The sequence below is a fragment of the Zootoca vivipara genome, chromosome Z2 (genome assembly GCF_965207765.1).
Source record: "Zootoca vivipara chromosome Z2, rZooViv2.hap1.1, whole genome shotgun sequence".
Lineage (NCBI taxonomy): Eukaryota > Metazoa > Chordata > Lepidosauria > Squamata > Lacertidae > Zootoca > Zootoca vivipara.
The window spans coordinates 43,269,731-43,296,301 of NC_142585.1; the positions used below are offsets into that span (position 1 = coordinate 43,269,731).

A 26,571-nucleotide genomic window follows, 5' to 3' on the forward strand; every position below is an offset into this window, starting at 1 on the left:
AATCAGTCAGTGTCTGGTTGGTTTATTCTAGGAGCTGGCTTCTGTCTCGAGATCTGGGAACAGTTCTCTTCAAGCTGCGCTGCCAGGGAGAGAAGCATCACCCTTCACAGACCCCTCCTAATTAATGCAGCAGATTAATTCCAGAGGGTCAGAGGAGGGGATTGGGGAAACCACAGGTGCCCAAGGCCAGTTTTCTGGAGTAGGAAGCCAAGGGAGGGTGGTGACCAGTGCTTTTTTTTGGGGGGGGGAGGTATGCTCAATTTGTACTAGAAGAAAAGCACTGGTTAAAAGTGTGGCACCTACTGTAACAACTTCATGGTGAGTAAAGGTAAAGGGACCCCTGACCGTTAGGTCCAGTCGCGGACGACTCTGGGGTTGTGGCGCTCATCTCGCTTTACTGGCCGAAGGAGCCAGCGTACAGCTTCCAGGTCATGTGGCCAGCATGACAAAGCCGCTTCTGGCAAACCAGAGCAGTGCACGGAAACACCGTTTACCTTCCCGCCAGAGCGGAACCTATTTATCTACTTGCACTTTGACGTGCTTTCGAACTGCTAGGTGGGCAGGAGCTGGGACTGAGCAACGGGAGCTCACCCTGTCACGGGCCTGACCGGCAAGCCCTAAGCTCTGTGGTTTAGACCACAGCGCCACCCACATCCCTCATGGTGAGTACTGGACCTTTTTTTCTAGAAGAAAACCACTGCTGGTGAGGCTCTGGCTGGGAGATGAATGCAGTCCCCAGGCCTCTCGGACTTGCCCTCAGAATTCTCCCCAAGCCACCACCAGTTGCATTTCACACCCTGGATGCTTTTTGCATGGCTAGATGTGTCTCCTTGAACTCTGATAATGCCTCTTGCTTGCCTGGATGGAGGATATTGGTGTGTGTGCAGAAACTAGCCAACTGTGCAAAGGGGTGGATTACATTTGTTGCTACACACACTTTTGTCTCTAGCTCCACATGCCACTGGCCACTGGCATGTGGACCTCAGAAGGCGCCCAGAAGGGAATGTGGCCCTTGGGCTGGAAAAAAAGTTCCTCACCTCTGTGCAAAGGTAACAGAAGTGCCTCTGCACACTTCCTTCAGATGTTCCATTGCAACAGCTGGGCAGTGTTCCAGCCCAGTTGCAGGGAGGCAGGTCTGGTGGAGCTTTTAAGAAGGATTTGCACTGCCAGCACAACCACCTTTCCTTCCAGATATCATAAAAGTTAGTTCAGATGAAGTGGCTATCCTAAGGAGATATGGATTGTATGCTCAAGGCATCTTGCTTGGAGAAAGTGGGACTGGAAGTTGTGTCTGGGCTGCAAGATCATCATCATCATCATGATTCAGGTAGGAAGCCGTGTTCGTCTGATGCAGTCAAAATAAATAAAAACATATTTTTTTTTAAGTCCAGTGGCACCTTAGAGACCAACTAAGTTTGATCTGGGTATAAGCTTTTGTGTGTATCTGAAGAAGCATGTATCTGAAGAAGTGTACATGCACAAGAAAGCTTATACCCAGAACAAACTTAGTTGGTCTCTAAGGTGCCACAGGACATTTTTTAATTTTTTTATTCATTTTGATTATTATTATAAGTGTGTGTACCTCTCTCTCTCTCTCTGTGTGTGTGTGTGTGTGTGTGTGTGTGTTTGTGTGTGTGTTAAAATGAGGTGCTTCTGGTACTCATATATTGATAAAACTGCTATGGGCGCTAGGGCTGGGCAATATCTGGTTTTCAACATCGTGATATATCACCAGCTAAACATTGTGACATACCAATATATTGTGATGTCTGAAATAAGAATGGAACTATGCAGAGGTGAACAGGGTAATGTCCTGGCAACTGCTACTACTTAAGGGTCTAAAACTGATAAATGATGATATGATCAATCACCACACTGTCACTTTCATCAGCAGGGAAGCCAAAATGCATCCAAACAGGACTTATGGTTTTTTTTTTGCTTAACTACCAAATTCAGGACAATTCAAAGTAAAGCGATAGTCTTACCTTCCAAGTTCCAGACTGCAGAATCCGGGACCGGCAGCCATTTGACACCGGAAGTTGTGTCGATGTAACTTCCGGTGTCACTTTGCCCTTCTATAGGCACCAAAAATGGCCGCCGCTGGCTTCAAAAGTCGCTTGTACGCATGTCAGCAAGTGCACTGACGCAACTTCCGGTGTTGCTCCGCCCATCTATGGGTACCAAAAATGGCCGCCGCCAACACCGGATGTCACGTCTATGCACTTCCAGACATGCGTAGATGTGACTTTTGAAGCTGGCGGCGGCCATTTTTGGTGCCCATAGAAGGGGAAATCGGAAAGAAAAAAATGGCCGCCGGCAGGAGAAAATCATGGAGAAAAACGGGAGACGAAATGATACGGGGGACCACCGGGAAAAGGTAAGTAAAAAAGGGGTTTTCCTGGGGAAAATGGGAGACTTGGCAGCTATGGCGATAGTGAAGAGAAATAATCTGGGACTGCCAGATTGGCAACCTTGCAGTCCTCATCATGGCCACAGCAGGTGGTGGCAGCAGCAACCTGCAAGGCTTCATGGCAGAGGCACAAGAAGTAGCGGCCTGCAAGGCCTTACCCCAGCGACGGGAGGTGGTAGCAGAAGCAGTGGCAGGCTACAAGGTCATGTCATGGCGGCGGGAGGCAGCGGCAGAAGGGGTGGTGGCCTGCCAGGCCATGTCGTGGGGAAGGGAGCCAGTGCAAAAATGATGTTGGGCTTGCAGGTCACCATGAACAGTCATGCGCCCTGGCCCCTGCAAGCCCAATGCTGCTCTTGCTAGCAGTGCTGGGCTCTCAGGGAGGGTGCCAGGAGTTGTTGCTTCCTTCCCATGGTGCCCTCCAGCTGGGGGGCGGCTGAGAAGGACACAACAGAAAAGCGCCCTGGCCCGAGAACCCAGCTGGAGAGTGCCGTGGCAAGGACGCAACAGCTCACAGCAGCCTCCCTGCAAGCAGCGCCACTCACAAAAGCAGCACTGGGCTCGCGGGGGGGGGATGGGGCACGTTTGTTGTGACCTTCTCAACCACACCGCCCCCCCCCCCCCAAGCTGGAGGGTGCTGAGAAGGATGCAATAGCTCACGGTGGGGCAGGGTGCTGTGATGCGCCCCCCCCTAAAAACTGCACCTGGGGTGACAGCCCCCTCAGCCCCCTCCCACGCCACTGCCATGGGGTAAAGGAGAGTGGGTCAGCTTGGCCTGAACGGTGGCCATACCTTCACTACCTGTGATTACTTCCAGACCTGTACTTCGCCCATCCCACCCACAGCTGTTGCAAGCTGGTGTGTTCCAAGCACCTTAATCAAGTGGAGGCTGCGGTGCTAATACCGGTAAGTGACTTTAAACAGGGCTGTCATTTTGGGATGGTAGAAACAATGGCCTGGTTTGTGGGAGTGAGAGGCGAGATGAAGACGGGCCATGGGGGAGAGGAAATAAATCTACATATAATTAACATGTAAGCTCTTTCAGTGTTTTGAAGTAAGGAAGAAGAGGAGCCAAGTAGCTAACCTCAAGAAGTATCACCAAGGAAAGTTCACCTGCACCTGTTAGACTAACACTGACCTCCAGTGGCCATGTGGGCACATTCCATTGGCCTCTGCTTGACAGCAATTTGATGGTACAGCAGGGATGTTGTGAGAGAGAAACAGTCTGTGTGGCTACTGATGTAGATTTGGATGGTGCAAAGAACTGCTGTTAGTTTTAGGCTTCCAAATGTCTGGTATAGCTAGAAAAGACCACTGCCAAAAGGGAAACCAAAACTTCCTTACTCAAGGAGCCTGATTTACAAAGGTTTACAAAGATACCGTATGGAGAGGGATCAAAGGTCAGTGGTAGGGTGCGTGCTTCAGTCACAGAAAAGTCCCCCTGATGGATCCCTGGTACCTTCAGTTAAAGCAGATTGCAGATGATGCAGAAGGCCCCAGGCAGCCATTGAGGGCCCGAGGAGGTGATATTGGGTCAGATGGGCCCAATCAAACTTGTGATGAAACAGCTTCCTAAAGTCTCTATGGTGCTAAGGGCCAGCTCAGAGAAGAACGAAGTGTTTGCATGCCACAATGCAGCAATAAGAGCCAGTGAGGACCAAAGACAGCAAATAAAGTTAAAATGGTCATCTATCTATCTATCAATTAAGAAGAGAGTCAAACACTACCTAACTCTAGCTAAAAAGAGAATTGAAGGAGAAGGAGCTTGGCTCCGATTTAAGCACACGACAGAGATACCATCAAAATTCCTGCTGTTTGCTGCTCAGGTGTCATAAAAAAAATGTTGACATGAATCTCCTTTCTCTGCTCACCATCAATCGTTTGCCTTTTTGTCATCCTGCCTCACAACCAGGAGCAGCCAGAATGGTAGAGCACTGCTCCAGAGACACCCTCCTGACACTGGCATAACTGCCACTGCCAAGATATGACTGGATGGCGGTGAAGTCGAGACAGTGTGAGCACACCAGTGGAATCAATGCAGCACTTCTTCTAGTGTGCCTACATTGCCCACCAGCTCATGTTCTCCTTTGCCTTCAAATGTCTTCTTGCTCCACCCTTCAGCCCTGGTTCTGCTAAGTTCCTACCATAGTGATTTGCAGTCAATTCTCAACTCTTTCTTCCTTCTCTAAATTTACAGCAGACTCTCAGACAAAGTCAAGCAGCCTCTAGGCCAGGCATAGGCAAACTTGGCCCTCCAGATGTTTTGGGGCTGCAACTCCCATCATCCCTGACCACTGGTCCTGTTAGCTAGGGATGTTGGGAGTTGTAGTCCCAAAACATCTGGAGGGCCGAGTTTGCCTATGCCTGTACAAGGCCAAGCAGACTGAATGAGGTAGGTTGAGGCACCCCAGACCTCCAGGCAAAACTGAGATACAACTTTATGCCCTGAACTTATTCCAATGCTGCCAGCTCCACCAAAATCTCAATGGACCTAAAATACATGTTGATCTACTAATTGTCTGAAAATCCTTTGGATGAGACAAGTCTATTGATATTTGGCCTTACATCATTCTTTTTTTAAATATTCCACAACAAAGCAGCAAAAAAATACTGTATAAGTTGTTCCTTCAGCAAAGTGGAGCCAAAGTACAGCCAAAGCCAGATTGGCTGTTGTGTTCAGTGTGCTCTACAATCACTAGGACAGTGGTTCCCAACAGGTGGTCCGGGGACCCCCAGGGGTCCGCGAGCTATGCCAGAGGGGTCCGCAAGATGCTATTAGAATAAAAAAATACATTAAATATATTTCGTATGATAACAGATTTTTTGTTTTGTACGCTTCCTGCATGAGCAGAGTCTAGCGCAAAACTAGAATTAGATAGAGACAGTAGTTCTGCTGTATGCCGTTAGGTGGTGCTTTACAAACACTACTGTTTTGCAAAGAGGCAGCGCGTGCATTCTACTAACGCTCACCTCCCCAAGATGCTTTGCGCGCGTCGGCTTCATTTGTGCGCTACTGCGCAGGTACCCTGTCTTCTCCATTCCCCTCCCTCCTCCCTGGCGCACGCTGCCTCTTTGCAAAACAGTAGTGTTTGTAAACAAAGCGTTGTTTCTCGCGGAAGCTACAGTTCGCGTAGTTAAAAATGGACCGTTGGTTAAAAAGTGGTTCGTTAAAATGACAAAGGCCTACAGATGAAGAGGAAGATAATGCATTTGATGTTCAAGCAAGTAAGTTAGTGACTCTCGAACCGATCTTGTCAGTGTCCATTAAACCTAAATCGTAACTGTAAAAAACGTATAAATAAAAAGACTCTTAATTTGGCTCTCACTTTTTAATTTTAGGATTAGGAATTAATGGGGGTCCTTGTCACAACAGCGGCTCGATGATAGCGGTCCTTGAGAAAATTTTGTTGGGAACCCCTGCACTAGGATATTCGGACTCAGTTTTGTCTGCCAGGCGCATTGTCTGCAGAAATAAGTTAGCAACCAACAAGGTTTTTCAGAGGGCTTTTAGATGGTCTGTTTGAGGAGGCCTGTTACTGGTCTGATATATCTTAAAGGCCTGACTAGGAGATGTTGGAGTTTAGTGAGCAAAGTTGAAATGGATTAATAAAGTAGTAGCTCTCTGGGCTTGCTCACTAATAGGATCTCCTCTGCCTTTCGTACTCAGCTGAAGTTTTCTCTCTCTCACTGTCTTTTTCAATTGTTTGTGTGAAGAAAAAAAGGAAAACAGTGAGTTTAGCACTCTTCTAAAGAAAGCAAAAAATAAATTGATGATGCTTTTATTGATGAAATATTGTGCACTGAGTTGAAAGTGTGTGTTCCAAGGCTTTCATGGACAAAGTCAAATTCACTGCAGGGTTACAATACCAGAACACTGCTACGAACTGTGCCTGCATACTTTCTGCCAAGCCCCATGGTGCTGTCACTGAGAGGATCACAGGTATAAACCATGTGTTCTAAAGGAAAAGCAGGACTCAGGTATCTTTACATCCATTATAATACTCCACCACTGGCTGAGAGGGACACCAGACCATATGTTTTGCATTGGCTGAAGAGAAATGGAACTCAGGGAGCAAGACAGGCCTAAGGTACAGAAACAATAGCACTTCAAGAGTATTTACAAAGACGTGATGAAAGGGGAATTATAGGAGTTTCTGCCCCCCAACAGGAAGGTGTTTTAATATAGTTTGAACAGCTGGTGTGTGAAAATTGAATGTTCTACCAACTTCCCCAGTTTCATCTACTGCTCCACTCACCTCCCGGGTCTCATTGTTCTGGATCAGCGTGTACAGAGGGACCACACGGTTGATTTCAAGGAGCACAGGTGTAGGACTCAGCTGCTCTTTGCCTGGGCGTCGACATAAGTGGCAAGTAGAAGGGCAGCGACCCTTTTCTTCACAGCGGATCTCCACACCCGATATCAGCTGGTCATCTGACAGCATCTGGGCAGACAACAGGCCTGAGAGGTAGGTGATGAATGGCATGGACTTCAGTTCCTTCTTGTTACCTAGTTCAGTTGTTTCTGATTTTGGAACAGAGCAGGGAGAGGTGGGATGGAGGGTGGGGGGAACAAAAGTAAAACACTAAAGTTTAGTCCCAGGTAAATTATTTTAGAGTAGATATATAAAAAAGTGGTACCTGCAACAAAATAGTGCAACGTGGAGTGCTCCTGTTCAGAATTTCAGCCACCTATGCCTCTTTTCAGCTTACTTCATTCATCCTATTTGTTCACACACACCCCACGCCAGGTTTCTGGGCTCAACCCCTCCACCCCATAGAAATACCACACAGAATTATGTGGCCACAGAATACGCTGTTCTGTATGGGCTGATGTTGAGGATTTATCCTCTAAATATATATTTCTTATTCTAATATTGCAAATTTCAGAGTTCTCCCAGAAAGGCTGATACAGAGCTATCATAACTTATCCTCTAAGTTCACAATTAGTCTTCAACTGTCCACCCAACAAGCACACATCCCATCCAGCACAGAGGGGGGGGGAGAATAGCTCATTGATGGAGTGTTCTAAATGGCTTGTATGGATGCAAGTAATAGTTGTATGAGGATGTGGTTTGAGCATTCATCAATCAAAAGTAAAATATGGTTGATCTGTGCGTATGTGTGGAGGAGATGATCTTCCCAGCTCTCAACACCTTTTAAGTTGTTTTGAAATTAAATTGCCAATTATCTGCATTTGAGCCACCCATGGCGAGTCCTGAATTAGAGAGCTAGGGAACAATAGACAGGGATTAAGTGTTGGCCAATGAAAGGAACTACAAGGGCACCAACCACATTAGCCAAAGAATCCTCTTCACCATTAATTGGTTGTACAGTGGTACCGGTACCTCTACTTACGAATATTTCTACTTACGAACGGAGCTCCGTCCACCATCTTGGATGCGGTTTAGATAGGATTTTTTCTACTTACAAATTTTTAGATAGGGTTGCTTCTACTTACGAATTTTTTTCTCCCAATGCATTCCTATGGGATCCAACTTACAATTTTTTTCGACTTACAAATGTGCATTCGGAACACATTAAATTCGTAAGTAGAGGTACCACTGTACCAGCTTAGGTGGCACCTTCTGTTTGCCAGAAAAGCTTCTGAGCAAGTAGGCTGCAAAGTTCTGTGCTGAAATCAATGTTATGGCTTTGGGACACCCCCCAAAAAAAGAAAACTGAATGAAGGAGAAATATCTGTTGGGGTGCTCCTGCCCTGAGACCTCCTATCTTACATTCAGCCTACGTATATGTGTGCGAACTTAAAAATGGAAAGCGTAATGCTGGTGGTCAACAAAAGAAGTTTAAAGACTGTCTCAAGGCAAATCTTTTAAAAATGTAGTATAAACACTGACAACTGGGAAACACTGGCCTGCAAGCACTCCAGTTGGAGAACAGCCTTTACCAAAGGTATCATGGGCTTTGAAGAAACTCAATCTCAGGACACAAGGGGAAAACGTGCTAAGAGGAAGGCGCGCTTGGCAAATCTACACCGTGATCAACTCCCACCTGGAAACCAATGTCCCCACTGTGGAAGGGCATGGGGATCCAGAATTGGCCTCCACAGTCACTTACGGACCCATTGTTAAAACCGTGTTTATGGAAGACAATCTTACTCAGCTACGAGTGATTGCCAAAGAAGAATAAGAAGTGTAAATAAAACCATATTTATCACAAAGAAACCAGTCTCCAGCAAGCTTCATTCCAAGGAAACCACAGGGCATGTGATGGGACCCCGATATCTCCCACTGCTTGGAGACTAGACACCACACACACACACACACACACACACACACACACACCATCCATGCCTAAATCTTCAACTTTTCAGGGAGAGCATGCTGTGCTTTAAAAACTGGCTTATGTAATTTTTTGCTGCCCTCCGGTGGAGTTATAGAGTTATAACGTCTGGTGAAGAGAAGTGGCCTATATAGTGAGGGGGGAGGAAGACAGACAAAAAAAAATTCCTTCTCAGACTTTGAGATCTCAAGGTGGCATTGTTTGCAGTCTCAAGAAAAGCAACTGTGTTTGAAAACAGAAGCCCTCTGCAGAGATCCAGGGTCCAAAACAGGCTAAACTTATGCAACTCCTTTATTTAACGAGGAAACAGCATCCAACTCCAATATTTGGCGAGACCTTATTGCAGTGGCAAAAGGCACCTCATAGCAAGGCGAAAAGAGTGCTTCTGTTATTGCATTTCTATTCTCAATACAATTGAGCTAGATAATTTGAGGAGGTGGGTGCTGTGAAAGGACACTCGCTGCATTTAGCCGAGCCGAGCAATCTTATTTTCTGGGTTCAGCTTAAGGGGAAATGAGTGCTATGTCTAACATGGCAGCTCTGTCTGGCTGGAAATCAGTGACATAATCACCTCACCTCCACTTTCTTCTATGAAGCAATTTTATTTTATTTTTTGCAAAAAAGAAAAAAAGGTTAAACAACAACAGCAAGTGGGTCAAAAGGAGATTTAAGTGAATAAATGTATGCATGATGCTAAAAATCAGACAAAACATAGATACCTGAAGCATACGGGGAAATGACGCACTTGGAAGACAGGGTTTTATTTTTAAGGCAATGCATCTATCAAATAAATATGTAACCGACAGTGGTGCAGAAGTAAAGTGTTGTGCCCACTAAGTTCCACTAAGAGCAGAACCTATTAACATAAATGGACCGAAATCAGACTTGTGCATTAATCTCAACGGGTCTATTCTGGGTAGAACTATCATTTGGTACAACCCAGTGAAATTAATCTACCGGTATGTAAGTTAGTCATGTCCATTACTTTCAATGGGTCCAATGAGTGGGATGAGCATTGGACACAATTCTAAGAGTTTGGTTTATTATTACATTTCTATCCTACAAACACCTCAAGGTGACGTACATGGTTTTTCATACCCCCACCCCCACACCTCATATTACCCTCACAACAACCAAGTGAGGTAACACAGGCTGAGACTCTGTGGTCGGTCCAAGGTCATACAGTGAGCATCATGATTTTATGGGGATTCGGACCCTGGATCACAGGGTGTAATTCCCTCTGGAAAACTAAAATCCTTTCCCTGATGGAAAGGTCACCTTCAGTGCTTTCCTTCTAGGGAAAAAAGGTATCAGTACTGCATACCGATTGGGTACCCTTAAAAAAAACAACACTTAGCGCAACACTGAATTCCTCCCATAATACTCTTGCTTCAGCATTCAAGGATCTTCCCAAGAACTAGACTGAATGCTAGGCCTGGCAAAGTCTGACCAATTCAAATACAGTACACAAATGCTAAATAAAGGTACATCTCCCAGTCATAACAAGAGCCTGGCAGCACACTCAGACCAGAGTTGAGTTGAGTTGAGTTGAGCAGACCAGAGTAGGGAAAGGCTTTTAACTTGCTCTACTAAAGTTCTGCAAAAGCGGGAAGGGAAAGTCACTTTTACAAGGTGCTAGCTGTGTTGGGGCCCCACAAGACTTACATTGTGACGTTACTGCCTTGCCTGCTGGTTAGTAATCCCAAAACAATTTTATTAAAGCATGGAGCGCAGCCCTGCTCAACTTATGATTCCTGCTGTCTCCCATCAAAGTTTCATCACATAGCAGCAGATTTGAAAGCTACCTGTATCCAAATAAGCCAAAGGGGGGGGGCACAGCTGGGTGTTTCTCTTCAAAGCCACAATCCAAGGAGCGTTTTTCCAATGCCTCCTAGTCAACTTAATGGGCAGGCAGAAGGCTTGTGGCTTGCCACCCTTTGAAAGCCAGGTTCTTTCTGAATCACCATGTCTGTGTGGCATGATTGGGCAGAGAGAGGACCAGGACCTCTGCGGGTAGTTCTTTATCATAAATGGGAGTCTTCTGGTTTCCCCAGAAAACAGTGTGGTCTTGTCACTACTACTCAGGTCACCCCAAAACAACTTGTGGCTCTTGATGATGTAATTTGCTTTAAAAAGGGAAATCTCTCTCTCTCTCTCTCTCTCTCTCTCTCTCTCTCTCTCTCTCTCACACACACACACACACACACACACACACACACACACAGCACAGTCATTATCCCATTCCCATTTAAATTGATTATTCTGGGTCCATTTTAATGTAGGTTCAGGCACAGGCAGCACAATGATAGCTGATTGAGCGGTCCGTCATCAGCTCCCCCAAATATTGGACTTTCTTCATTAAAGAAAGTGATGGGGGAAAGCACCAGGGGGAATGCGGGGTAACCTCTGTGGCACAATGAGTCAGTGCACCTGGCTGTTAACCAGAAGGCTGGTGGTTCGAGCAGGGGGTTGGACTAGATGACCCTTGGGGATGCCTTCCAACTCTATGATGATCTCAGATGGTAGGCACAACATCATCTAACCCAGCTTCAAACGAATCAGAATTCTTTATCAGGTAGTGAACGTCATCTAATCTCTCTGTAAACAAATCAAGATGGATGCTAGATAAACAGGTCATCAGGCAGCACCCAGTGTAACCTCCCATGCCATCTTCGAAAGGGTGAGTGGTAGCACTAAAAAAGGTGGGGAGGGGGTTCGCTAGAGGAGACCTTTCTTTCCATGCCTGTAACAAAGAGGAGTTAAGGGTTGCAACCATTAACCTAAAGGGACAAGCTTAACAAAAACAAACCACAAGTCTGTTGGGTGATTTAGTCTTTTCTGTTTTAGCTTATTTCACATTGTTTGATTTTAAAGTGCCCTATATATATATATATATATATATATATATATATATATGTTTTGCTACATCTCTGAATTGTTTCCATTTAATTTTTTTGTCACTGTTTTAGACACCTGTATTGACAAGGCGATCATTTAATGTGCCCTACATAGAAGAAAGTCCCTCAAGGGGGCTTACTCTGAAGTAATGTTGGAAGCAAGTAGGTACAGGATTGGTGCGATTGGTGCATGAGGTACTACTGCACAGTATAAAAAGCTTGCAATAAGATTTGGAAACTCCCACCCTGGAGAAGCCAGACTAGCTGCCTCCTTGTCCTTCTGCTGGCAGATGAAGACATCTGGGAATTGATTGCTTTTAATTAAACGGATAGTGCCATTCTGTTTCTATTGCGATTATTTCATTGGCTTTAATAGATACCGCATATGTATATGATTTTAATTCTGTCAATGTTCAATTGTTCTTGTTTTAATGATAGATTGTTCTTGATTTTTAATGGTTGTTTTTAACTGTATGCATCTTTGAATCCCGTCACAGAAAAAGGCGGGGTAGTAACAACAACAACAACAACAACAACAACAACAACAACAACAACAGAACAAAAGCTTTGGGCGCCCACACACCCTACATACAAATAACACTTTACAAAGTCTAAGTCTGGCTGATAAAAGCAAATACTGTATTTGTCAGGTGCATAGCCCTTTTAAAAACAACAGCAACACACAACTGGAAAAAAAAAGTTATGCAAAACAAAAATGATCTAAAAAAAACCCCCAAACCACCTAGTACAGCAAACGCTTTTTACTCTCCCAAAGAAAAACAAAGCTGTTGTTGTGTGTGGGTTTTAAAGCCCTAAAGTCGCATTAAAGCTGGATGACTCTCAGTCTCCATTATTGCTGCTGCTAGTACTATTATTATAAAATAATAATAATAATGCCTGAAACAATTTTCCGCCTCGGGTATTCCGCGGATTCGAACTCCTGAGCCCCAAAACTCTTCCTGGAAGCGGAGGAAAGAAGACCTCCCCTGAAGACTTCAACTCCCATGAAGCTTCGCAGGAGGCGACGTTGCCGAGCGAATGAGGGTTGTGCCAGAGGGAGGGAGGGAGGGGAGAAGTGGGAGCGGCAAAGGCCCCTTCACGCATGCGCAGAGGATGGTGGGGACAAAGGCTTGATGCAGCTGCAGGAGAGAGAGAGAGAAAGCTGCAGGTAGGGAGGGGCTCTGTTTTGTTTGGGGGGAAAGGGGTGGCCGCACCGGGGAAAGGGAGGGGGGCAATGGGCAGGAACCGGGCGACCCCAGCACATCTCCTCCCCAACCAGTTATCCCCATGCAACTTCCACCCTTCTCATTTGCGCCCAGAAAACGCTCGTTCTTTCATCCTGCAAAGAGACGCGAGCATCATTCCCTCTGCAGAGAGGCCTCGCCAAAGTCCAGCTTCCGGCCCACCACAGATGCGGAAATCCGAGCGGGGGACGGGGGGACGGGACGTCTTTTGTTGGCTTCAAAAAAAAAAGCAACAAAGGACACGTCATTATATATATATATATATATATTTAAAAAACCCCACACACCGTACAATACAAAAGCAGGTTGTTCTCCTAATTCCCAGCTGCTCAATGCCCCTTAAAACGGGCATCTAGGCCAGCATGGAGCACACTTTCTATTCAGAAGTAAGTCCCACTGAAGGAAAGATGTGCGAGAGAGGGTCGAAGAGAGAGACAGAGAGCAAGCTGCAGCGGCAGCACAGCCGAAGTTTTGCATTTTCCTGGAGCCACAATTCTGCATGCAGATTTGTGCCAAAATTCCCTTTCAGGTAAGAGGAGCCCACAGTCTTTTCCTGCATAGGGAGCCCCAAATCCTTCCAGAGGTACTAGCAACACTTATCTCTCAGACGCTGAAGGGCATAATCTTCAGTCCCCCTGCGGGTCTCTGACAAGAGCTCCCTGAAAGAAGCCCCAGTTTCATGTTGAGCTACGGCGTGCACAGAAAATTCCATAGAGATCTATGGATTGCATGCATAGAAAAATCTCTTTCTCTCTCCATGCCCAGCATGTGATCAGTGCTGCACCCAACTAAAATTCATACACCACAAAAGCCTCTAAGCCTCATAGGCCAAATATTTTTACCCCTCCAGTTCCCTAACTGATATTCCAATATCAGGATGTTGGAATTAAGACTGGACAGGCATGACTTTAAATCCCTGGCTTAGTGCCATCTTTTATTTGGAAAGCCATGGGCCATTTAATGTCTCTCAGCTTAATCTACCTCACAGGGCCACTATGAAGATTATAAAGGTGGTGGGGAGAATCAAGAGCTGTTTGAAAGAAGGGTTGGAGGGGGAAATGTAATAATGTCGAATTGATAACTATTAATAAAATTCATTGGGGCACACAGCTCACTTCCTGCCTTCTCTCAAGTAAACTTCCAAGATAGCATATAAAAAGTGTCCTGAGTGCAACTGCATTGCAATACATGTTCCCCTCTCCATGCCATAACATATACAAACCCAAATTTAGCTTTGCTTTGATAAGTCACACAATTTACTATAGAAAGCAGTACATAGAAAACACACACATACACATTGATTTGTGGATTCTTTGAAAATTGACAATCAACTTCCTAATCTACATTAGGATAGCCTAGCAGTGTTGTCACTGTCTCCTCTTTTTAAATTATTTTTGTTCCTTCACCTGTAGCAGCAGCCAGATAAGTAGATAAGGGATAGAACCGAGCCTTGTGGGACCCCACATTGAAGGTTCCACGGGGCTGAAAAGTATTTCTGGAATCTGTCTCCCTCTTCTCCCCCACCTTAGTGGCTTCCCTACAGCTGGATCATTCTGTACAGTGCTTGAACACCTGAAAGCACAATACAAATTCTTTATTGGTAGCATATTATTATTAGCACACCTAGGACTGCAAATAAGTCCGTTTACATCTGGCATAGGCAAACTTGACCTTCCAGATGTGTTGGGACTACAACTCCCATCATCCCTGACCACTGGTCCTGTTAGCTAGGGATGATGGGAGTTGTAGTTTTCCTAAGCCTGATTTACATGAACAGATGTGGAGAATAACCGTAGTAGAGAGTGTGACTGTCAAGGTTATCCCCTTGAGTTATAAATTATAAAATGCTTTAGATTGGCCCTGCATTTGGCACGCCCAGCAAAGCCATTCCATACTTGGGTAACCTTGTCAATATACAAAGTGGCACTGGATATGGAAGGAAGGGGATGAGACATAAGACCTCACTTTCCAGTCCACTATATTCCATTCCTCTAATATTCCATTCCTCTAATGCAGGCATGTCAAACCTGCAGCCCTCCAGATGTTTTGGACTACAATTCCCATCTTCCCCAACCACTGGTCCAGCTAGCTAGGGATCATGGGAGTTGTAGGCCAAAACATCTGGAGGGCTGCAGGTTTGACATGCCTGCTCTAATGGGTACTGGATTACCTATTTCTGAAAAAGTCATCCATGCAGTACTGTACAGGGCGACAGGGCCACAATGAGGGCCGTTCATTTCGGATCCTGCACTGGTGCTTTTGTTTGTACAGGGCTGAAAGTGTGTTTAGTGTGTGTCTAAAGTAGGCATCCCCAAACCTTGGCCCTCCAAACTCCTGGGTGTCAGTATTTGACGATTATAAATGATTCTGCCTCTCCCAGATCTCCTTATTCCTTCCTTCCTAAATAACTGTGGTGCTGCTGTTCCTCCTTAAGCCATAAATGCCACCACAGCACTTCAACATGGGCCACTATAAACCAACTGTGTTATTAGGGGGTTAAAACGAACTTGCTCTTTCAAATCTTTTAATTGCCTTGCTTGCAAGTACAGCAAAGTGGCTAAAGTGGTTTTGAGTGTTACAAATTAAGTAATATTTCTCCACAGTCAGCCTAAATCCGATCTGCCACAGTTTGAATTAATTTTCTTCTTGCACTTCCCTTAACATTAGGGGGGGAAACTCACCTACAATGAACACTAAGGGAGTGGGGAGAGAGGCTTGTGGATTTCTAGGTCTGGGATTTGTTTAGACAACCAGCAAGGTGTCCCTTTGTTATTAACCAAACTGGGATGCTTTGAGCCAGATCTCCTAATGTGCCATTCTTCCTTGCATAAATGACAGAGGTTTGGAAGGGCTTCCTTCTGATACTAAGGTGCTGTTTCATCTTCATGTTAGCAGACCGCTTTGGCTTGTTTACATATGGCTCCAGCTGTATCCGTGGTTAATTTGCCTTATTTCCACATTCATAGAGTCTTGTTCAATCATGGTCACACTCAGGGGCACCATGGGGGGGCTGAGGGCCCCCAAAAAACTCCAAGAGGGGGCTGCCCCCCTCTAAATTCAGCAGCGGCTATGCACACATGCTGCAGGGTATGCTGACTTTACTTGGGCGGCCCTGGCTCACTCAGTTGCGGGGTCAAGGCTGCACACTTGGTCACACTTTTGCTAAGCAGTCTTCCAAGCAACTACACTCCCCGCCCCCATCTGAGAAGCTTCACTTAGGAGAGTTTCTGCTGAGCAATTGCTGATGTATGTGCCCCTTCCAAGCACCCCAACAATGCGAACTTCTTTCAGTCAAGTGTGCACCTAGAGTACTGAAGAGTGTGTTTATAAGACTTGAAGCTGAATAAAACTGCTAGCAAAACACTTTGTTTTTGTATAGTACTTACTCCCTTATGTTGTTGTTTAGTCGTGTCCGACTCTTCGTGACCCCATGGTCCATAGCACGCCAGGCACTCCTGTCTTCCACTGCCTCCTGCAGTTTGGTCAAACTCATGTTTGTAGCTTCAAGAACACTGTCCAGCCATCTCGCCCTCTGCCGCCCCCTTCTCCTTGTGCCCTCCATCTTTCCCAACATCAGGGTCTTTTCCAGTGAGTCTTCTCTTCTCATGAGGTGCCCAAAGTATTGGAGCCTCAGCTTCAGGATCTATCCTTCCAGTGAGCACTCAGGGCTGATTTCCTTCAAAATGGATAAGTTTGATCTTCTTGCAGTCCATGGGACTCTCAAGAGTCTCCTCCAGCACCAAAATTCAAAAGCATCCATTCTTCGGCGATCAGCCTTCTTTATGGTCTAGCTCTCGCTTCCATACATCACTACTGGGAAAACCATAGCTTTAACTATACGGACCTTTGTTGGCAAGGTGATGTCTCTGCTTTTTAAGATGTTGTCTAGGTTTGTCATTGCTTTTCTCCCAAGAAGCAGGCGTCTTTTAATTTTGGGACTGCTGTCACCATCTGCAGTGATCAAGGAGCCCAGGAAAGTAAAATCTCTCACTGCCTCCATTTCTTCCCCTTCTATTTGCCAGGAGGTGATGGGACCAGTGGCCATGATCTTAGTTTTTTTTTATGTTGAGCTTCAGACCATATTTTGCACTCTCCTCTTTCACCCTCATTAAAAGGTTTTTTAATCCCTCCTCACTTTCTGCCATCAAGGTTCTGTCATCTGCATATGTAAGGTTGTTGATATTTCTTCTGGCAATCTTAATTCCGGTTTGGGATTCATCTAGTCCAGCCTTTCGCATGATGAATTCTGCATATAAGTTAAATAAGCAGGGAGACAATATACAACCTTGCCGTACTCTTTTCCCAATTTTGAACCAGTCAGTTGTTCCATATCCAGTTCTAACTGTAGCTTCTTGTTAGAACATAGAGATTTCTCAGGAGACAGATGAGGTGATCAGGCACTCCCATTTCTTTAAGAACTTGCCATAGTTTGCTGTGGTCGACACAGTCAAAGGCTTTTGCATAGTCGATGAAGCAGAAGTATATGTCTTTCTGGAACTCTCTAGCTTTCTCCATAATCCAGCACATATTTGCTATTTGGTCTCTGGTTCCTCTGCCCTTCGAAATCCAGCTTGCACTTCTGGGAGTTCTCGGTCCACATACTGCCTAAGCCTGCCTTGTAGAATTTTGAGCATAACCTTGCTAGTGTGTAAAATAAGTGCAATTTAGCGGTAGTTGGAGCATTCTTTGGCGCTGCCCTTCCTTGGGATTGGGATGTAGACTGATCTTCTCCAATCCTCTGGCCATTGCTGAGTTTTCCAAACTTGCTGGCATATTGAGTGTAGCACCTTAACAGCATCATCTTTTAAAATTTTAAATAGTTCAGCTGGAATATCATCACTTCCACTGGCCTTGTTATTAGCAGTGCTTTCTAAGGCCCATTTGACTTCACTCTCCAGATGTCTGGCTCAAGGTCATCAACCACACTACCTGGGGTGTATGAGATCTCCATATCTTTCCATATCTTTCTGGTATAATTCCTCTGTGTATTCTTGTCACCTCTTCTTGATGTCTTCTGCTTCTGTTAGGTCCTTACCACTCTTATACATCACTTTAAACCTGAATATTAAAACCTCTGTTCAGTGTTATAAACTATTGTCATTGTTAAAACTGGAAGCACAGAGATATCGATGGTATGGCCTGGTCAGATCTTGTGGGTGTGAGTTCATTCTAGACATTTGGCAGGAGCCATGGGCACAGGAGCTCAGGTGGCCACTGAACTGAAAAATCAGGGGAACATGATTTGTGGTGGGCAATGCACCACTTCCCCCCAAATTGCCTCCATCTTTCTCTCAACTGCCCCCTCCCACCACCCAACCCAACCATTCTTCTCTCATTGCAAGAATCCCAGCAGAAGGGCAAGCAGCTGGTGGAAAGGGGGGGTGGTAGGAACCGCAAGCCATGGAATGGGTTAAGCCCACACCCCTCTATCCAGAATATATCCCTTGGAAGATAATTCCTTTCAAGCTGTTCTCTCCCAGAACTGTCACCACGCTCTGGGCTTTCGACATCATAGAACAAAATTGTTCAGTAAACCCAAACTCAGAGGGAGCTGTTTGCACAATGCAACTGAGAATTCTGGTGCAGCTCAGTCAGATTTAAACCACCTCTGTTGGCTGTGTTTGTTAGGTTTCATTTCATCTGCAAATGAAATAAATTGGAAAATAACAAAATAGAGTAAATGTACCCTTTTAGGGTGGGAGAGAGAAACAATTGTGAAAAGCGAATTATACTTCCAGCACTAATTTTATTAAAATTGGGGCCCTACGAGGAAATTGTACCCAACTGATTCAGCTCATGCTTAGCACAGAGGGAAGTGAAAATAATATAGTGCTGGTCTCCTTGAGACTGTTTTTGTCTTTAGATTTAAATTTCTACTGTTAAGAGCTGAATTCAGCTTGGGAAGTGTTGGGCTTATCACTACTTTGGCAATGAATATACCTCCTTATTGCTAACCATGTTTCTTGTAGTTTTCTTGGAGTATCTAAAGCACTTTCTGGGGGCAGGGTGGGGGCAACTTGAAACTTGCTCATTAACTGCAATTTTCTTCCCCCTCTCTTTGCCTCTGTGTATCCAGGGAACTGCCTTGACACGAGAAGCAGGAGACAAAGACTGCTTGGATGTCATTACGGATCATCTACCACAAGTGAGGTAAAGACCGGGTTGGCTGTGTTGCTGAATTATTTCCAGTAACTGCATCCGAATACACAGTGTATTTATGATGTGAATTTAGTACTAATAAAACGGTAACACTACTTAGTTTCGCCAGCCACAAATCTGCCTTGTTATTAAAACCGATTGCAGTTTATTGCTAAAAAGTAGGTCTCTGCAGAATGTGGCCAGTGTCTTATTTAATAGTGCCTGGAATCCTCCATGCCTGGAATCCTCCATCCCCTTCTGGTTATCTCTACAAATTCCCCAGCACTTCTGCCTCTCTGCAGTCATACTTTATAGGCAGCTGATAAGCAGAAGATGTGCAAGTTCATTGTTTAACTGCACACCCCCCCCCCCACACAAACAGCTAACTGTTTTGTAAAAGTCCAGAGCCCCCTCTTTTATTAAAAAGCCACCAACTTTCTCATTCTCCATTTTTTGGAGCTCATTTCAGAAGCTCCTCTGTGCAATTTACCAAACCAAGAAACCTCAAAGAAACTCACGAACCTGCTTGTTTTGTATATGTGCAGATTAACAAGCAATGTCTCCTGGAAGTGCATTTCCAGTAAGTTCAGTGCCTTGCATCCATGAAAAATCTAATAATCAAATTCTGCTTGGTAGCAGTTTAGGGAGTTTTGACCACTCAGGTGTTAAAGTTGCTACGATAGGGCTGTAGCATTATGGGCTGCAGATGAGAACCCACACAAAGCAGTAAAAACAGTCCCTGCGCACAGAAAATCAATATGCTGGAGAGAAGACTAGGGCAGAACCCTTCACCCTGACATGCTAGCTTTCTGTGGGTAGGGATTTTGTTGCTGTTGTTTAAAAAAACATTTATATGGAGAAGCATTTGGACACATGAGCTTTATGAAAGGGCTCTAGTCCTTACCAATTTGGATGAAAACAAGGTTTCTGTCTATCCCAGGGGTTGCCAGTGTCATGCATCTCTAGCTTCATGTTTTCTAATAATCCCAGCAGTTGTGCTGGATTTCTCTTATCCACCCGCCCTTCCTTTAATGACCAAGCATTTGGAACATAGGAACTGCCTTATAGCAAGTTAGACAATTGGTTCACCTAGCTCAATACTATACCACCTGCTGGTATCTCTTCCGTCATCTGCTCCCTGATCCTTTTAGCTGGAGATGTTAGGGATTGAACCCAAGATCTTCTGCATACGAAGTTTGTATTCTTGCGTAGAACTAGAGGGTTTCCCAATTGCAAATCCACAAGAAAGATGAAGACCATCTCTATCCTATCACATAAATGGCTTAATGATGCCACCTGTTTTGTGTGGCTCTTTTTCAATGGCTTTCAATGGCTTAACTACTTTGAAGTCAGCACAGCTGGAATCCTGAGAATGCAGAGTTTAATATAAAGGAAAGGAATAGGGAAGTGGTTTGGGAACTGGGATTACAATACTGTCTCATATACAGTATGTACAAGATATCTGGCTGTTACAAAACTAATTAAGTATAGTTGAGAAGGGAAATTACATGTATTTTACCAAAAACATGTCCACATGGAGGGTATTGCTTAGGAATGTGACCCTGCACAGGGAAATACACAGGATTTTTGCATATATATATTTTAAGCACCTGATTAACCCCTGCTGTACCAGCACTGGTTGGAACACTGAGGCTTGAAAGCATGAAGCCTGCTAGGAGACATCAGATCTATGGTTTTTGTTGAAGTTTCTTGCTTTGAAGGATTGTTTTGGGTGACTAATATCAAGAGTGGTAGATTGCCCTCACCCAGTCAATTTCCCTTGTTCTTCACATTTTATCCAAACTCATCTCCACAGTAAGCAGCAGTGTTACATGGTCTTTGACATGTAACCTAAGAGGATCTTTATTTTGCCATTTCTGATACCCAACAAATGGTACAACTCCACAGGGGTGAACAAATGTATGTAAACACATGAACCTGCTTCATAGGGAATCAAGGCACTAGCCCTGTACTACATGCTCTGACTGGCAGCATTGCTTCACAATCTCTAACCTTAATCCAGGTAGCATGAAAACTCCCACTGAGCGATGGGCCTTCCTATTCTGAAGCAACATTACAATGAGCCAGATAGTTGGTTTTTCTTTCCACTCCACTTTTAAGTGGTTCCACAGGGTCTCAAGCACTCTTTCACACTACACCCTTTTAACTAAAACCTGTATATGTTGCATGCAGAGTATGCCTGCATCCAGCTCTGTATGCTGCTTACTGACAGCAGATGCCAAGGGTTGAATCTGGGACACCCCACGAGCAGAGATAATAATAATAATAATAATAATAATAATAATAATAATAATAAATTTATTTATACCCCACCCATCTGGCTGGGTTCCCCCAGCCACTCTGTTGAGCTATGCTCCTCTTATGAACACAGAACACAGAAAACCATCATATCTAACTGTTGGCAGTTCTCCAGGGTTTCAGCCAGGAGTCCTGTCCAACGCCCCATCTTACCTGAGGCTGGTGACTGGACCTGTGCTTTGAGGTGCAGAGATCATATGCTCCACTTCTGAATTGTGGTCATTCTCTCCTGTTATGAAGGCACTTTCTGCTGTGTCAGACCACTGCTCCACCTGGCTCAGTATTGCCTGCACTGCCTGGCAACAGCTCTCCAGGACTTCAGAGACAGGAGACATTCACAGCCCTACTACCCACAGTTGCCATTAGAGATTGAAGCTGGGACCTTTTACATGCAAGTCAGATTCTCTACCACAGAGCCATGGCTCTTCAGAGTGGCTCTCTAAAGACTGAGGCAGGCATCTCTCCCAACATTGTAACTTCACATCTTTTAAGAATTCCAGAAATTAAATATGTGTGTGAATCATGTGCTCGCTACATAGCTCTGGCCCCTCACCAGCTACATGCATGCAGCTGAAGCTGTGTGAAGGTGAGCTAGTCACTAAAAGAATCTGTTCATTCATGCCACACCCACATTCCCAAGCCTGGCTTACCCCCAAAATTGAGATCTTTTGCCCAAAAAATATGAATTGGTATTATAGGTTGTACTCCTCCACTAAGTTGCACACAGAGTAGTCACAAAGGAATTAACCAGGTTAGGGGAACCTACCCCCCCCAGCTGTTGCTGAACTACAACTCCCATTATCCGTGTCCATTGCATATATTTGTTGGGGCTGGAGGGCCAAAGGTTCCCCCCAGCTCAAATCAACCTAAGTTGGTCATGGCTATTATTTTGGCCATGTCCGCTCTTAGTAGAAACAACACTGCAGCTCTCCATTCTCTCTCCCATATGTCCTTCTCGTATCGTACTCTTTTCTCTGTTAGTCTATTTGTCCCCTCATTATTCTATACCATGCTAGGAATATGGTAAGCTGCCTTATACCGCAAAATACATTTTTCCATGTATCTTAGTAGCATCTGCTGTAATTGGCAGTGCCTCCAGGATCTCAGAAAGAGGAAGATCTTTCCCATCAGGAGTGGGGAGCGTTTGGCCTTCTGCGTGCCGCTGGCCTGCAACTCCTACGAGCCTTAGAAAGCCTGATCAGTGCCTAGGGATGGTGGAATATGTAATTCCACAACATCTGGGGAGCCAAAGGTTCCCCCACACCTATTCTAATGGAGCCTTTTAATGGGAGCTGCCAGGGATTGAATTTGTGACCTTCTGCATGCAAAGCACGTGTGCTGGCAATGAGTTGCAGTCCTTCTCTCAATCCAAATCATGTTAAACTTGATTAAGGTGGATTATATTTATCATCAGCTCTGAAGAGTAACATTCTACTTGAGAGGCATTCCTACTTAGGTTGCCCATGGGGGTCATTTAACCAGCTGATGGACCCCCGCCTCCCACTCGGTCAGCTGCCATGCAAACTGGTGCGGAGCAGAGCGGGGACAACCTTCTGCGATGCTGGCTGGCTTCCCAATGGGAAGCTGTGCATGCCTCCTCCGCACCAGAAGGCATGCGCACACACACACACACACTCCGGCCCACCGTGGCATCTGTGGGACCGTGAACTGGCCCAAGCCAAAAAACCTTTGCCGACCCCTGCGCTAGATGCTCCGTGCCAGCCCCTTACATATATGGCATGTGCAGAGTCAGTCTTTGAAAGGCCAGGGGTACATACTGTGCTCCTCTCAAAAGGCTGTTCCACATCCAGACCTGCTCAGTGCCAGAGCTACTGCAACTTGTGAAGTTTCCTTTCCACTTGGGGCAGTTCCGCTGTGAAGGTTAAACTTCCTATTTAATTGTACATTTTGAGCCCATGGCTTTACTTAGTGTGACAAAAAACAAAGAAATAAGCCCAATCTGGGGGTTGTGTGTGAGAGAGGGAGGGGGGAGAGGGAGAGAGAGAACTATAACCCACTCAAAGCTTGAAGGGTGTGGTGGCCTAGAGGTGTAATGAAAGCAGTAGGCACAGGTAGAGGGATGCAGAAGTAAGGAATCTCTCAGTTGGGCCAGTGAAAGCTCTTTCTATGTCCAGTTTAGTCTTAGAAGCTCCCTGCTCCCCACCAAAAAAGTCATGAGACCTTTTTTTAAAAAAGCAAAAAAGCCCTACACTTTTTTTAAAAAAAAGCAAAAAAAAGCAGTGTAATTAAATCAGCCTGGTTCAGAATATTGGAAGGGCTAAGCACACACCAGGATTTAAATCTTTTATCCTTCTCTTTTCCCAAACAGCATCGAAAACAGCTGAGATAAATGCGACCCCTCTTGACCTCACCTGCAAAGTCATGGCTGCTGCCCCTCATCTCAATGTGGACGCACTCCGCGAAGTCTTGGAATGCCCCATCTGCATGGAATGTTTTACCGAAGAGCACGTAAGGCCGAAGCTCCTGCACTGTGGGCATACCATCTGCAAACAGTGCACTGAGAAGCTCCTAGCCAACAGCATCAATGGGATACGCTGTCCCTTCTGCAGCAAAGTCACGAGGATCACCAGCTTGGCTCAGCTGACGGACAACCTGACCGTGCTGAAGATCATAGACACAGCGGGACTCAGCGAAACCGTGGGCATCCTCATGTGCAAGGCTTGTGGGCGGAGGCTCCCCAAGCACTTCTGCAAGAGCTGTGACATGGTCTTGTGTGAATCGTGCAAAGAAGCTGAGCATGCGCAGCGGGGGCATGGCGTGGTTGCTATCAAAGAGGCAGCCGACGAACGCAGGAGGGAATTTGGGGCCCGGCTTGGCCAGCTGCGAGAGCTCATGGGGGACCTGCAGAAAAGGAAGGCAACTTTGGAAGGAGTTTCAAAGGACCTTCAAGTTAGGTACAAAGCTGTCCTGCAGGAGTATGGGAAAGAGGAGCGCAAAGTCCAAGAGGAGCTTGCTAGATCCCGAAAGTTCTTCACCACTTCCCTCTCTGAGGTGGAGAAAGTGAACAGCCAGATCATGGAGGAGCAGGCTTACCTGCTGAACATCGCCGAGGTGCAGATTGTGTCACGGTGTGACTACTTCCTTGCCAAAATCAAACAAGGAGACATAGCCCTCTTAGAGGAAGAGGGTGATGAAGAGGAACCTGAACTGATGAACAGCCTCCCCAAAGAGCTGACCCTGCAAGAAGTGGAGCTCCTCAAGGTAGGCCATGTTGGGCCACTGCAGATCGGACAAGTGATTAAAAAACCCAGAAGCATCAATGTGGAGGAATTGCAGGTGGAGATGGTAGCAGTGGCCTCTGCCTCCTTCAGGGAGGCAAACGTGGCTGACGCAGATGTCGGCTCACTGCCCAGTTGCTCCTCACCCACCAAACCACGCATGCCGGAGGCAGCCGGCAGCATCCAGCAGTGCAACTTCCTCAAGAAGATGGGCTCTAAAGGCAGCACTCCAGGGACTTTCAACCTGCCCGTCAGCCTGCACGTCACTCCCCAGGGGGAGGTGCTTGTAGCAGATCGTGGAAACTTTCGAATCCAAGTCTTTACCCGCAAGGGCTTCTTAAAGGAAATCCGCCGGAGTCCCAGTGGCATTGACAGCTTTGTGCTCAGCTTTCTTGGAGCAGATCTGCCCAACCTGACTCCTTTGTCTGTCACAATGAACTGCAATGGACTGATTGGTGTGACCGACAGCTACGACAACTCTGTGAAGGTGTACACGATGGACGGGCACTGCGTGGCGTGCCACAGGAGCCAGCTAAGCAAGCCGTGGGGCATCACTGCCCTCCCATCGGGGCAGTTTGTAGTGACGGATGTGGAAGGGGGGAAGCTTTGGTGCTTCACAGTAGACCGCAGCATTGGGGTTGTGAAGTACAGTTGCCTGTGTAGTGCCGTGCGCCCCAAGTTTGTGACTTGCGACACCGAAGGGACTATCTACTTCACCCAGGGGCTGGGCTTAAACCTTGAAAACCGCCAACACGAGCACCACTTGGAAGGAGGCTTTTCAATTGGTTCCGTTGGCCCAGATGGGCATCTTGGCCGGCAGATCAGCCATTTCTTCTCGGAGAACGAGGACTTCCGGTGCATTGCAGGGATGTGTGTGGACGCCCGGGGGAACCTGATCGTTGCAGACAGCAGCCGGAAGGAAATATTGCATTTTCCAAAAGCGGGTGGCTATAACATCTTAATCCGGGAGGGACTCACATGCCCTGTTGGCATAGCCATCACCCCCAAGGGACAGCTCTTGGTCTTGGACTGTTGGGAACATTGCATTAAGATCTACAGCTACCACCTGAGGAGGTACTCCACACCTTGAGAGGAAAAAGGCATGGTGTTTGGGGGGTGGGGTTTACACATGTGTCCACACAAGAGATTCCTTTGTTGTTCCTAGTAGACTGACCTGTCATTCAGTGCCATAGTTTTCAAGCAGAGTGTGCCGCAGTCCTGGCTGAACTGGTGCAGCGGCCATCTTTTTTGTGTGTGCTCTTAGAAGAAAGATAGGCAATCTCTGTGCTTGTGTGTGCACGTTTTATTACGATTGAAATAGAAGTTAGCTAAGTAAATCTCCTGAGTAAGTGGAGAATGCTGATAAAAAAGAGCTGGGACTTTTATTAGTGTTGAGTTCTCACTCCTGCATTGCACCCTTAGGTTCCACCCCCACTTTCTGCCACTGCATGCGTATCAGGGCTCCAGCACCAGTCTCCTTTCATTGGCCTTTTCACCACAGTAGCTGGTAGTACTTTCCCCACTACTGAATCCTTTAAAATTCCCAACTGTGTTGGCGCAACCCAGCCATCACAAACACTTCATCACCACAGTCCTGGTTTGAAATCAACCCCCCTCCCCCCAAACCAGGAGCTTATCCATCCTTACAGTGCCAACAGAGCCCTAGCGCTCAACGTGTGTGTGTGTGTGTGCATGTGCGTGTGCAAGAGAGAGACTGACTTTGAGCCCATTGATCACTATGAAGTTGGACTGCTGCAACTGCAGGAAACTTGACTTGAAGCTAAAACTGTCTCCTAAGATTCTATGTTCATGAACCTTTTGTTTTGAACAGCAGCGATAGCATTGCTGCATGGGAACTGATCGAGATTTGTTTTTGATTCATGACTTTTTGTGTTGTCTCTTGCTTGAAAAAAAATGTCTTGGAAAGTCATGTTTCTTGTTGATGTTTTGCTAGGGGAAGGAGAAATTGGGAGTATAAACAAGATCAAATCTGACAAACGATGTGTTTAACTCTGCACCTTCAATAT

At 45.9% G+C, this 26,571-nt stretch overlaps 2 protein-coding genes across 4 annotated transcripts in view; one reads left to right on the top strand and one right to left on the bottom strand.

The window, feature by feature from the left end:
- ASTN2 (astrotactin 2) overlaps positions 1-26,571 on the bottom strand; it is a 608,691-nt gene that overhangs the window by 148,828 nt on the left and 433,292 nt on the right. For both annotated transcript variants that reach the window (XM_035112940.3, XM_088665019.1), the window contains one exon: positions 6,664-6,929. In XM_035112940.3, coding sequence (XP_034968831.3) covers positions 6,664-6,929 — 266 coding nt within the window. The remainder of the gene's footprint in view (positions 1-6,663; positions 6,930-26,571) is intronic.
- TRIM32 (tripartite motif containing 32) lies at positions 12,689-26,542 on the top strand. Of its 2 annotated transcripts, none has more exons than XM_060270347.2 (3): positions 12,689-12,772; positions 18,925-18,998; positions 23,635-26,542. In XM_060270347.2, the coding sequence occupies exon 3, from the start codon at positions 23,688-23,690 to the stop codon at positions 25,632-25,634; it is 1,947 nt and encodes a 648-aa protein (XP_060126330.2). In that variant the 5' UTR covers positions 12,689-12,772; positions 18,925-18,998; positions 23,635-23,687; the 3' UTR covers positions 25,635-26,542. The 2 variants fall into 2 exon arrangements, with proteins under 2 accessions (XP_060126330.2, XP_088521146.1); XM_088665020.1 differs by lacking the exon at positions 12,689-12,772 and adding an exon at positions 13,174-13,377 and having other exon boundaries at positions 23,635-26,474.